The sequence below is a fragment of the Eleutherodactylus coqui genome, chromosome 4, assembly GCF_035609145.1.
Source record: "Eleutherodactylus coqui strain aEleCoq1 chromosome 4, aEleCoq1.hap1, whole genome shotgun sequence".
In the NCBI taxonomy this organism is placed as follows: Eukaryota; Metazoa; Chordata; class Amphibia; order Anura; family Eleutherodactylidae; genus Eleutherodactylus; species Eleutherodactylus coqui.
This window is the reverse complement of record NC_089840.1, coordinates 292964537-292977667: the sequence shown is the minus strand read 5'-3', so window position 1 is coordinate 292977667 and position 13131 is coordinate 292964537. Positions and strand designations below refer to the sequence as shown.

At 44.3% G+C, this 13131-nt stretch overlaps 1 protein-coding gene across 4 annotated transcripts in view; it reads left to right on the top strand.

Moving 5' to 3' along the window:
* Window positions 1–13131, top strand: part of LOC136626390 (alpha-2-macroglobulin-like protein 1) — a 209018-nt gene that overhangs the window by 185889 nt on the left and 9998 nt on the right. For all 4 annotated transcript variants that reach the window (XR_010792651.1, XM_066601393.1, XM_066601391.1 and 1 more), the window contains 4 exons: window positions 502–658; window positions 7594–7668; window positions 9725–9887; window positions 10073–10284. Coding sequence is in view for 3 of the 4 variants with exons in the window: in XM_066601393.1 (XP_066457490.1) it covers window positions 502–658; window positions 7594–7668; window positions 9725–9887; window positions 10073–10284 (607 nt within the window). In the remaining variant the exon portion in view is untranslated. The remainder of the gene's footprint in view (window positions 1–501; window positions 659–7593; window positions 7669–9724; window positions 9888–10072; window positions 10285–13131) is intronic.

Genomic DNA, 13131 nt, shown 5'->3' with positions numbered 1-13131 from the left:
TTATTTCCCTGGCAGATGCTGCCAGTCCAGCCATCAATTAAGAAGTATGAAAATACAAGTCATGGAAATCTATGAGCAGAGGCACATGGACATTTCCATAGCTCTCATATGCATTCATTCATGGGTAGCCACTACTCCAGGGATGAGCCGAACTGGCACTGACCCATTTTCTGGATAATGGATGGCATCGGACCCCAAGAACATAGAGGACCTGAGATATCATGCTCTATTCCTATCGGTCACCAATGCACCACATTTCTTTTGGTCTGTCTATGGGCTTCTGTACATCTTCCACTTCTATGGACCTATAGATATAGGTGACCTATTCCTTATTACATGTAGGTTGTGAACACTTAACATAACTTTTCTTCCTCTCTGTCCAAAGATGAGAGTTGTGGTGGTATGAAATGGACCCCGGAGGGGGATATAACCTTGAATTTAGTGCTAGAATCTCCTTAATGTTGTTCTGTCTGACTATTACTATGCCTGTCCCATTTCCAGGCTCACAGCTTTTGTTATGAAGTGCTTCCTCCAGATTACTTCTACTATCTATATTGATGACAAGGTTATAATACAAAGCATGGACTGGCTAAAAAAACAACAGAAGCCTAACGGCTGCTTCAACACCAGAGGTCGTCTGCTACACAATGACTTGAAGGTGAGGAACAACAGCTCAATATAGTGGAGAATATAATGTAGCTACAGGAATATGAAAAAAAGGTTTGGTACCATGTTAGCCGGTAAAGTGAGATTGTCCTCAGTCAGAGAAACCAAGTAATCTTGTAGATTTGATATCTTTTAATGACTAACAAAAATACATGATGTTACAGCAAGCTTTCGAGTGGTTATTATCGACTCTTCGTAAGGCTAATGGAATTGGTTTGGATAGGGCACAAATATAACACAAATGCTTCTTGATCTAAATAAATGTTCGCGCACAGAAATTTGAGACTGTCTCACACTCAAGACTGAAAATAACACTAAATAACCTGAGAAAAGAGATAAATACTTAATCAGTCCACTAAGCTAAGGAATGTGACAGTTTATGATGTCGGTTATCTCTCCTTTAAGGTCCAAACATAGAAAGATTCTTGCATAAATAGGGAATATGAAAGGTCTGAAGGAGTTCAAGATGGGGGTCCTCTTCCCAATCATTGTTTGTTTCTCTCATAAAAATTCAGAAATTGATTGTAAGAATGTTTCTATCCAATAGATAGTGCTGCTGAGGTAATATTTCCCTCTTCTATGTGCATTAGAGATAAGAGACATCATAAACTGCCACATTCCTAATCTCAGTGGACTGATTTAGTATTTTTCTCTCTGCTCAGACTGTCTTCTGTTTTTTAAGTCTCAAATTTCTGTGTGTGAACATTTATTTAGATCAAGAGGAGTGTCCACCCACCCCCTCTGTATCTGTATGTTATAATTGTTTGCCATTTAAACTAGTTTCATTCATTAGCCTGAGGAAGGGACGATATCCTGAAAGCTTGCTGTAACATCATGTATTTTTATTAGCCATTAAAAGGTATTATATGTACAAGATTACTTGGTTTCTCTTACTGAGAACATTCACACTCTACTGGCTAACATGGTACCAATCTTTTTTTTTTCATATTAGAAAGAGATGGAGACACTAGCTCTGCAGCACCACCTATTGGATGTCAACATTGTTACAAATCAATTTCTGAATTTTTATGAAGTTTAAAAAAAAAAAAAAAAAAAAAGAGCCAATGATTGGGAAGAGGACACCCTTCTTGACCTCCATCAGACCTTTCATATTCTCCACTTATGCAAGAATCCCTTAGGATTCTCTAAGAATGCTTAGGCTGGTAACTATCCCATCTGAGGTATGTTGCTCTATCAATTGGTTTGCTGTATAGGGATGTCTGTATTGAGTTGTTTGAATTTTTTATGGTGGTGTCCAAGAAGTTGATTTCTGTATATGGGTAGCTTAATGTAAGGTTTATGGTGGGGTGGAATGCATTGATCATTCCTAAGCACATCAAAAGTCCATTGTCTACAGCCAGGCCATGAGATATAACCAGGTCTGCTCTAACCCAACAGACAGAGAGGAACATTTACACAATCTAAAAAAAACAAAAAACATTTTTAAATCAGGGCTACTATCCCCCCTGAATTAATGACCAAATCACCAGAGGCATCAGGATAGCCAGAAATCAACTACTTCAATGCGAGGAGAAAGAATAAAACAGACATGTGCCTCTAGTAGTGAACTACAATTCACAGCTAGCGGTTCTAAGTAAGACTGCAAAGAAACTCCATCATACCCTACACAAGGATGACCATCTGAAAACCATATTCCCGGAACCTCCCCTCCTAAGTTACAGGTGCATTCCCTTGGACACACAAATAGGAACTTATCCCTGTAATGTAAGGAACTTCAAGATCTGCTCATATATACTGACCGCGAACAGGATATGGATCCCCAACACAGCAGGACTGTAAGATCCCTGGGACATTCACATGTTCCATGTCCGATGTTGTGTACCTGATCCTGTGCAGGGAATGTTCTGTTGAGGGGCTTTATATTGGGGAAACAAGACAAAAACTGAGAGCCAGGAAGAGATCTCATCGCCACTCAATTAGAGAGGAAAAGACGGAATTACCTATGGCAAAACATTTTTGTGGTCACGGACATGGCATCGAGCAAATGAGAGTTATCACACTGATGAGCAACTTCAAGTCACGGAAGAATTTGGGAGCAAAAATTTATGGCCATGTTTGATGCCCTCAAGAATGAAATCAACTTCGGCCTGGGATTCTTGCATAAGTGGAGAATATGAAAGGTCTGATGCAGGTCAAGAAGGGTGTCCTCTTTCCAATCATTGTTTTTTATTTTGTTTTATTTAAACTTCATAAAATTTCGGGAATTGATTTGTAAGCATGTTGCCATCCAATAGGTGGTGATGCAGGGCTGGTATTTCCATCTCTTTCTATGTTTGGACTTTAAAGGAGAAATAACAGACATCATAAAACTGTCACATTCCTTAGCTCAGTGGACTGATTATTTATCTCTTTTCTCAGGTTGTTTAGTGTTATTTTAAGTCTTGAGTGCGAGACAGTCTCAAATTTCTGTGTGCGAACATTTGCTTAGATCAAGAGGGGTGTCGTCTCTGCGTTTGTGTTATATTTGTGCCCCATCCAAACCAGTTTCATAAGCCTGACGAAGGGTCGATAATAACCACCCAAAAGCTTGCTGTAACATCATGTATTTTTGTTAGTCATTAAAAGATATATCTACAAGATTACGTGGTTTCTCTCACTGAGAATAATCTCAATGTAGCTACAGGATAGACCTTATGTTCATTCACCCTCTTCTGGCCATTCATTTCAGGGGAAGTAAAATAGAGGCTTCTGGTACCTGTGCTAGTTTTGGCTTGTGGGTAGAGTGCTTCTTGGGAAGTGTACCAATCCTACCTTGGTGACATCTTCCTCCCCTCCCATCAGACTGTAGTTCACATTTTCCTGCAGCATCTCTGTAAACATTTACAAGCCACTTCAATTCTAAAAAGATGCATATAGTTATAAAGCTGGCCATACATTTAAGACCATGATTGTCCATGGGAACATTTGTATCAACGATCCCAGGAACGACAGTGAAGCAGGTTATCCGGGGAGGAAATAAACTGCTCCAGAGTCGTGGATTAACATAAAAGAGATAATACTCACCTGTCCCTGCTCCGCCCCCCCACTGCTTCTGTTCTTTTGGTGGCCAGACTGCCACTGGTCTTCACTTCCTGGTGCTCCTCCTGATAATCTTGTGCTTGTTGCAGTCACTGGTTTTGCTGCAGAGATCACATGACTCAATGTCAGGACATGCATAAAAAAACAAATGTGCCCCTTATTAAGGTGCTGGAATTTGGTGCCCAGGACACCAGGGTCGGGTGTTTGTTTGTTTTTTCTCCCTCCACTCCCTTTCCATGACTCTTAAGGCATTAAGTTCATCTGGAGAGGGGTGTTCTGCATTGGCTTCAGCCACCCAGTAGAAAAGTGCATGGAACCGAAGAATGCTGGGCCCCTCTCTCTCCATAAACCCCATAGCAGCTACATGGTCACCTCTGTGGTATACATAGAATGCTATCCTAGAATCATAGAATGGTAGAGTTGGAAATCACCTCCAGGGTCATCAGGTCCAACCCCCTGCTCAGTGCAGGATTCACTAAATCATCCCAGAAATATATTTGATACATTTCTTTCTCTTAGTATATGATTGGACAGCACACCCAGTTTGGTTAGTTAACATGCCCAGCCAACGCTCTTTTGTTTTCGAGTGATTTGCTATAACATAGTTCCGCCTTGTATTATGTGGAGTTTTTTTTACAATAAAACTCTTGAGCTACTTCCCTTCATGAGAGTCCTGGAGCAAGACCTAATTGCTCCATTTTATGTTCTTCTCTGATGCACTGTACAAGGAAATAGGGCATACCTAGAATCATATTATGGGAGAGTTGTGAAGGACCTCCAGGGTCATTGGATCCAACCCCTCGCTCAATGCAGGATCACTAAATCATCCCAGACAGATATTTGTCCAGCCTTTGTTTGAACAATTCAATTGAAGGAAAACTCACAAACTCCCATGGCAACCTGTTCCACTGATTGACCACCCTCACTGTAAAAGTTTTTTCTAAAATCTAATTTGCGTCTCCTCCCTTTCAGTTTCATCCCATTGCTTCTAGTCTTTCCTTGTACAGATGAGAATAGGGCTGATCCCTCTGCACTGTGACAGCCCTTCAGATATTTGTAGACAGCTATTAAGTCTCCTCTCAGCCTTGTCTTCTGCAAGCTAAACATTCCCAGATCCTTTAACCATTCCTCATAGGACATGATTTGCAGACCACTCACCATCTTGGTAACTCTTCTCTGAACGTGCTCCAGTTTGTCTATGTCTTTTTTAAAGTGGGGTGCCCAGAACTGGACACAGTATCCCAGATGAGGTCTGACTAAGGAAGAGTAGAGGGAGATAATTACCTCACATGATCTAGACTCTATGCTTCTCCTAATACATCCCAGAATTGTGTTTGCCTTTTTGGCTGCTGCATCACATTGTTGACTCATGTTCAGTCCATGACTTATTAGTATACCCAAGTCTTTTTCACATGTGCTGCTGCTTAGCCCAATTCCTCCCATTCTGTATGTGCTTTTTTCATTTTTCTTGCCCAGATGTAGGACTTTGCATCTTTCCTACATGGCTTGTTGGTTCAATAACGTTGTGGCATGGTGGCTTCAACACAGGCAAAGACCTGTTGCCTGGTTAAGCAGGTCAAGGTTTAATGCATCATGTGCAGAGTCTGCTGGTGCTGTCTGCCTTGCTGCATGGATGCATGCTGGATTAGCCATGCCTGAGAGTAGGATGGAGGTGTGTTTTTTTTTTGCACTCTGCAATTGTTTCAGGTGCAGAGTGGCTATATATTCTCACCCCTCCTGGTGAGCAGTGCTGCTTATTCCATTTCATAGTGGAAAAGTTGGTGTTTAGAGCTCTGCTGTGCTGGGTGTCTTTTCCTACTTGCAGATAAGTTTCTGCACGTTCTTTTGCAGTTGTATTGTTGCCTTTCCATTTCTGTTTTTGCTTTGCATGTCAGTTTATCTCTCCAGGGCCCAGAAAGAAGACCAGTGGGGCCGCCTTTATCGAGGCAATGACTCTGCTTTAGGGAGGAACCTGTCACCTTCCTGCTAGGTTAGGGCCAGGCTTCCTTCCCTCTCCCTGGAGTGGTGCTACTGTCCTGCATAGCGTGGTGTGTGGCTTTTTCCAACTGTTTGTACGTTCCCTGTTGCCGTGCGGTGTGTAATACTTTTGTGTCGCACTGGCTTTTCATCTGGGCTACGTATTTCAGTTGTGGTGCGCACTGCTCTATGGTGCATAAGCCTATGTCCTATAGTAGTCATGAACATCACCCTGCGTCCGTGCTAAGCATGTGCTTGTGTGCCGCACGGACATGACACTTTCCTTGTTAAATACCATTCTGTCATCGCCACCCACTGTTCAAGGTTTTCTAGCTCTTTTTGAATACTTGCTTTCTCTTCCATAGTGTTATTTGATCATTTTCCCATCAATTCCCTCCTCTAGATCATTTATAAAAATGTTGAACAACACTGGGCCTAAGACAGAGCCTTGTGGTACCCAACTTGATACATTCGTCCACTTGGATGTGCAGCCATTTATGACCACTCTTTGAGTAAATCACTCAGCCAGTTGTGAATCCACCTAACAGTTGCCTTGTCAATCCCATATTTGGTCATTTTTTCAATAAGTATGGTATGAGATACTTTATCAAATGCTTTACTAAATTCAAGATATACTATATCCACCGGATTTCCCAGATCAACCCAGTCAGTAATTCTGTCATAGAAGGAAATTAGATTTGTCTGGCATGACTTGTTTGTTACCATGCTGGCTCTGGTTAATTACTCCATTTTTATCCAAGTACTTGCATACATGCTGTTTAATAATTTGTTCAAAGATCTTTCCTGGTATAGAAGTCAGGCTCACAGGCCTGTAGTTTCCTGAATCCACCTTCTTCCTTTTTTTGAAGATGGGGACAACATTTGCCCATTTCCAATCTTCTGGGACTTCTCCTATCCCCCAGGAATTTTCAAAGATTATGGCGAGTGGTTCAGCAATTACCTCCGCTGCTTCCTTTAGTATCCTAGGATATAATTCATCTGGGCCTTGAGACTTGAATTAATTTAAGTTATCTATGTGTTCCCTCACCATCCCTCTGCTTATAGATAGCCTGCATCCTTTTATTCCCGCAATAGCACAGGGAAGATCAGTTGAGGTAACATCTACTTTCTAATAAGGGTATGCATGCCCTTGCCTGGAAGTAAAGACTAGCGGATGACCAACCACTGGAGGAGCAAGTGTGCTGGGGGAGTGGGGACACATGAGTATTACTACTTTTATGTTATTAGAGAGAGATTTGACCAGTATAGCAAGTGAGCTCCAAGGTTTCGGCAGATCATACCATACTGTACACTTGCAGTTTTGGCTTTGGTCAGCCAACAGGATGGATGAGGTCTAAAGCAAACAATGATTGTCAACTATCGTCCATTGTAAATATTCATTGGCATTCCTCTTTTTAATGATGGTTACCTGAAATGGCTATTTTGGTCAACCATTATATCATGTGTATGACCATCTTAATACTATAAATAGTAGTCGGGGAGGAGGGGGATGCAGATTCTTCCTCTCTTTATCTGTGACTCCTGCTGTGAGAGGAGAAGAGCAGCAGAGAAAAGATGTCAACACATGGAGAGAGAAAATATACAGAAAGCAGCAGAAGGAAGGAGAAATACCCCAAATCTGCAGGTTACAAACAACATTTCTGGCTGATTCCAGTCTGCAGGGAGAGGGTAGGGGATGGTTTTTAAAAATATATAGAACTCTATACTTTGTATTAATGTCATAATCATCATCATTCATCATCAGGTATGCATCCTGCCCATATGAGTTACATATCCCGCTCTTACTGTAAAGAAGCTCTCCCATGGTGATCACTGCTGATTCTTACTGGTGTACAGTGTTTTGTAGTGTTGCATACTTTACTTACATGATATCTTTTTCGGATTCCTCAGGGCGGTGTGGATGATGAGGTTTCTCTAACTTCCTATGTTACAGCTGCCTTTTTGGAGTCTGGCTCAGATCTTAGTGTAAGTGTGCGATTGCTCATTTTACAATTACTGACTTCCCCTTTTCAGGTCACTAGGTATACACGTTCTCACGGATAACATATAAGGCAATTCCAGCTCACCTGGAGACTTGCTCAATATTCTGATCCTCCCATGGGAAGCAGTAGTGCAAGGGGGAAACCTGCTGCACTGACCTGGACAATTCATATGTGAACCAAGTTCCCAACAATTATCTTTAGTTACAGGTCCCCCCGAAGCTCCAATTAGGAAGATTACAGGTTGCTGCATTACTCACGCTTCTGTGCCATAGTCTGTCCTAGCATCTTGGAGGACTAGATCCGCCCCCTCTCCTGCTGTCAGTGCAGTGCATATGCTGTGGAGAGTGGGAGGAGCCAATCCGGGCTATGCTCCCAGAGATGCTGTGATAGATGCAACGCAGCAGTGTGAGTAATGCAGTAACCTGTAATCTTCCTGACCCGAGCGATACAGGGGGCTGTGTGACTACAGGAAGAGAAGTGGGACCGCAAGCAGCATGGTGGAGGCACAGAAGCGAGGCCAAACTCTGCATGTGGGGCTGCAGAACGGGGTCTAAACTCAGCAAAAGGGGGGGGGGGCACAGAAGAGAAGGCTCACTAAGCATAATGGGGGGTTGCAGAAAGCGGTTCACACTCATCGTGATGGGGGCCACAGAAGGGAGGCCACACTGGGCATGGAGGGTTGCAGATGGCAGTTCACACTCAGCATGAAGGGGCGCACAAGGGGTGACACTACGACCATTATGAAGACTCAGGAGCGGAATTAGTTCTTGTGGTTGGTACTAGGGAATAAACATAAGGGTACGTTAACATGTAGTGGATTTTTACGCAGAAATTGACACAGATTTTGGTGGTGATTTTCCACAATTCTGCTAGGTTTGAACACCCTCTAAGGCCTCCTTCACACAGATTAACATGGCACTTTTGGCGCCACGGTAATCGCGGTACAACGCTCCCATTGTTTTCAATGGAGCCTCTTAGACAGCCGCTCGATTGCGCCACTTTTCAGTGCCCTGATTTTGGAGCAGAGTCTGTTCTATTTTTCGCTGTTTAGCGCTCCTCATCAATGATAAAAGTCAGTGAAAACTAAGGTAAATCCCAGCAAAGCACCACGATCAAAATCGCAGCGCTGTATCTAACACCTGTGTGAGGGAGGCCCTACTGTATCGAGGCACTATTATTTTGCGGACACTTGTACAGTTTGGGATACAAATGCAAAAATTATTACTACAAGGAGGCACTGAGAGGGGTGTCAGGGGGAGCGGCAGGATGAGGATGGTGCGCAGAAATTAATCATTTTTACAAGAAGGGAAAGTTGTCGTCGCGTGTGATCACTGGAGGTAACTGCACTGTAATCACTATCACTGCGTAGAACTGGTATCTGACTATTATAAGGTGACTGCATTATTTAGAACTATACTTCGGGGGGTTAAGTGATACCGCTAGTATCATCCCTGGCTGCTAGTGCTGCACTGTATTGATATGTCACTTAAAAGACCCAGTGACGCAGCGTAAAGTTCTTTGCAGAGTTTTTCAGCAGCCATGAAGGGAAGTTGTGAAGGGGGGGCGGGGGGGGGGGGGGGGGGGGAAACAAGCTGAACTTTCGCACTTTGGCTCATCAGCTTTTAGCTACGCCCCTGTTATTGGCCCTTCTCTACTCACTGTATAACAAATTATCAATTATTTGATGTGGATGTATTGGTTTGGAAAGAGTGACGCAGCTAAGTTGGAAGCAATGACCTCAATGGGAGAATCTACATCCAGTCAGTACGCTGTGTGATATGACGTGCTATGATTAGGGAAATATTTTAGTTGGAAACGCGTCAGATGAGTAAAGGGTTTTTTTTTTAATGATGGAAGCTTTTGTTGAACTTGGTTCAGACGTGGATTATCCTGGCATATATGATCTCACCTCATAACATCACATCACAGGGTCCTTATTGTATGAAACAAGGTGTGCCGCGGCTGGAGGGTAATCTGCCGAACAACACTGCAAAATTCTACCCATCCCAATCAATAATGCTGTTTGTGTTCTGCTGTAGGATCCTGTTGTGGAGAAGGGACTGAAGTGTATTCAGAATGAGCCTCTACAGAACGCCACCACCTACAAGCTGGCACTAAAGGCGTATGCGTACACACTGGCTGACAATGAGGAGAACAGAGCTGCTGTCATGGAGAAGTTGTACGAAAAAGCCAGCAAAGCAGGTAAAATGCAAATGTTCTACATCTGATCCCATTTATTCATCTCTTCTAGATCTGCAGTGACATAGCGCCACCTTCCTGGCATAGATCCACTGCTGGGTCAGTCTCTGCAGGGACACATGTGGTTCCTGCAGTCTAGCCTGTGCCCCTCCATGTATCCTCAGGAGTATTTCCATTTTTCTTTGCAGATGGTTTACTGTACTGGACGCAGGAGACCAAATCCGATTCAGAATCTTATTGGTCAAAGCCAAAATCTGTGGATGTGGAGATGACGTCCTATGCCCTCCTGAGCTTGGCCTCTATTAAAAACCCAACAAAGCAGCAGCTCGGAGATATGGCGGCGATCAACCGCTGGTTATCCAGACAACAGAACTCAAGAGGCGGTTTTAGCTCCACTCAGGTACGAGGCAGCGAATCAAATCTTATTAAACTACTTCAGTAAACCTTGACAATAAGCAAGAAAGCAGAGACCGAAGCTTCAACTCGCACCCTGATGCTTCCTGTTGGGGCTATCGCAGCCCCTTCTCCACTGGTCTTCTACCTCTCTGACCTCATTAAAGCATTTTTTTCATACTCCATTTTGAAATCTCTCAATGCAAAATGTGGCTCTTCTGACATGAATACTGCACATCATATATGTAGTAGAACCGATGGATGATGCTTCTAGAGGTAGCAAACAATACATTGACTCTCCGTGGCTTTTCCTTTTTAAGTGACCAGTTAACGTTTGCTACATCTGTAACAGGAAAATAGCACACATGGTCCCACGTGTCTTTTCTTCCTCCCATAAACAGAAACTGCAACTTATCACTAACCATTTAGACCAGGAATGCATGCCAGTGACGCCGCCAAGGTGCTGTTATACCTGGCTGTTCGGAGCATAAAAAAACAGAGAATAGCTCACCATGGCAATTTTTTTGCGTTAAGCCATGTGCAATCCTGCCCAGTCCCCTTATTGGCCAACACATTTTCATAGTGCTCTGTTTGTGGCACACAGTAATAGTTCCCCGAGTTTGTCACCACAACATCCTCGGGGGTGCAGAGCCTCCTCTCTTCAGCACTTGAAGCGTCTGACAGTCCCTTTCCCGATTGCATCATAAATGGTTGGTTGTGCTTAAGTCCGACACAAGGAGCACCAGTAGTCCTCTCTTCCTTCTGGACCAAGCCACTGACGGGGAGAGGATCCTAGTCCTGGTAGCAGGAGACGCCCTGTCCATTCAGTTGAGGGAGTGGGGAGTGCTTCCTCTATATTGCTAGTCCCTTTATCAGAGTATGAGGCCTCCATAGTGCCTCCACCACAGTATGAGGCCTCCTTATTGCACTCACCAATGTATAAAGCCTTTCTAGTTCCTCCAGCAGGGTATGAAGCCTCTCTAGTGCTCCCACCAGAGTATGAGGCCTTTCAGAGTTCCCCCTCCACAGTTTAAGGCCTCCCTTGTGTGCCCACCACAGTATGAGAACTCCCTAGTATGCCTACCTTGGTATGAGGCCTCCCTCTTACCTCCATCACAGTATGAAGCCTCCCTATTATCCCTAACACAGTATGAGGCCTTCCAGCCTACATAGTATCCCTACTACAATATGAAGCCTCCCTAGTGCTCCCACCACCCACCACAGTATGAAGCCTCCCCAGTGCTCCCACCACAGTATTAGGACTCAGTAGTGACCCTACTATATGTACGAGGCCTACCTAGGGCTCCCATCACAGTATAAAACTTTCCTAGTGCCCAGTTCAGTTTGAGGCCTTTTTACAGTATGAGACCTCCCTAGTGCCCCTGCCACAGTATAGGGCCTTCTTGATGCTCCCAATAGAGTATGAGGCCTCTAGTGCACCTCACCAGAATATGCAACCCCCCAAATGCCCCTTCTATAGTATGAGACCCCACTAGTGCCCCTTCTATTATATGAGGCCTTCCTAGAGCTCCCACTACAGTATGAGACCTGTTTAGTGCCTACACAACAGTATGAGGCCTCTCTGGCACCTCCACCACAGTATGAAGTCCCCCCTGTGGCCTGATAAGACAGTATGAGGCTTCCCTAGTGCCCCACCACCACAGTTTAAGATCTTCTTAATGCTCCCACCATACTATGAGCCCTCTCTAGTGCCCTCACCACAGTGTAGGGCATTTTTAGTTCTGCCACCATAGTATGAAACCTCCCTAGTGTACCTCACCAAACTGAGACTTTCGTTGTGCCTTCACCATAGTGACCCCTTGACAAAATGAGGCCAACTCTAGTGGCCCATCACAGTATGAGGCCTCTCTAGTGCCTCCACTACAGTATAAGACCTTCTTAGTGCTCCCAACAGAGTATGAGGCCACTAGAGTGAAACCTCCCTAGTGCACCTCTATAGTATGAGGCCTCCTTAGTGCTTGCATTGCAGTATGAGGCCTCCCTAGTGCTTGCACTACAGTCTGAAGCCTCCCTAATGCTCCCACTACAGTATAAGGCCTAGCTAGTTCCTACAGTACATTATGAGGCCTCCCTGGTACCTCCAGTACATTATGAGCCCTCTCTACTACCTTCAGTACATTATGAGGCCTCTCTACTGCCTTCAGTACATTATGAGGCCTCCCTACTTCCATCAGTACAGTATGAGGCTTCCCTAGTGCTCCCACCACAGTATGAGATGTTTCTAATACCCTCACCATAGTATGAAGTCTCCCTATTGCTGCACGATAATATGAAGCTTCCCTAGTGCCCTCACCACGTTAAGGCCTTCTTAGTGTCCTCACCAAAGGGTGAGGCCTCCCTAGTGTACCCACGATAATATGAGGCATTCCTAGTGGCGCAAGCACAGTGTAGGGCCTTCTTAGTTCTCACACCAGAGTATGAGACCTCTGTTGTGCCCCCAGTACAGTATGAGTGCTCTTCTGTGCCCCCACCACAGTATAAAACTTCCCTGGTACCCCCACCAGAGTATGAAACTTTTCTAGTGCTCCCACCACAATATGAAGCCTCCTTAGTGGCCTCAATCAATAGTATGAGGCCTTCCTAATGCTCCGACCACAGTATGAGGTGTATCTAGTACTCCCACAACAGTATCAGGTGTCCCTAGTACTCCCACCACAGTATGAGATATCCCTAGTACCTCCACCAGAGTATGAAGCCGTCCTATTGCCCCACCATAATATGAGGCTACCCTAGTGCCCTCACCACATTGAGGCCTTCAAATGCCCTCACCAAAGGATGAGGCCTGCCTACTGTTTCCACCATAGTATGAGACCGCCCTAGTGTTCCCTCTATA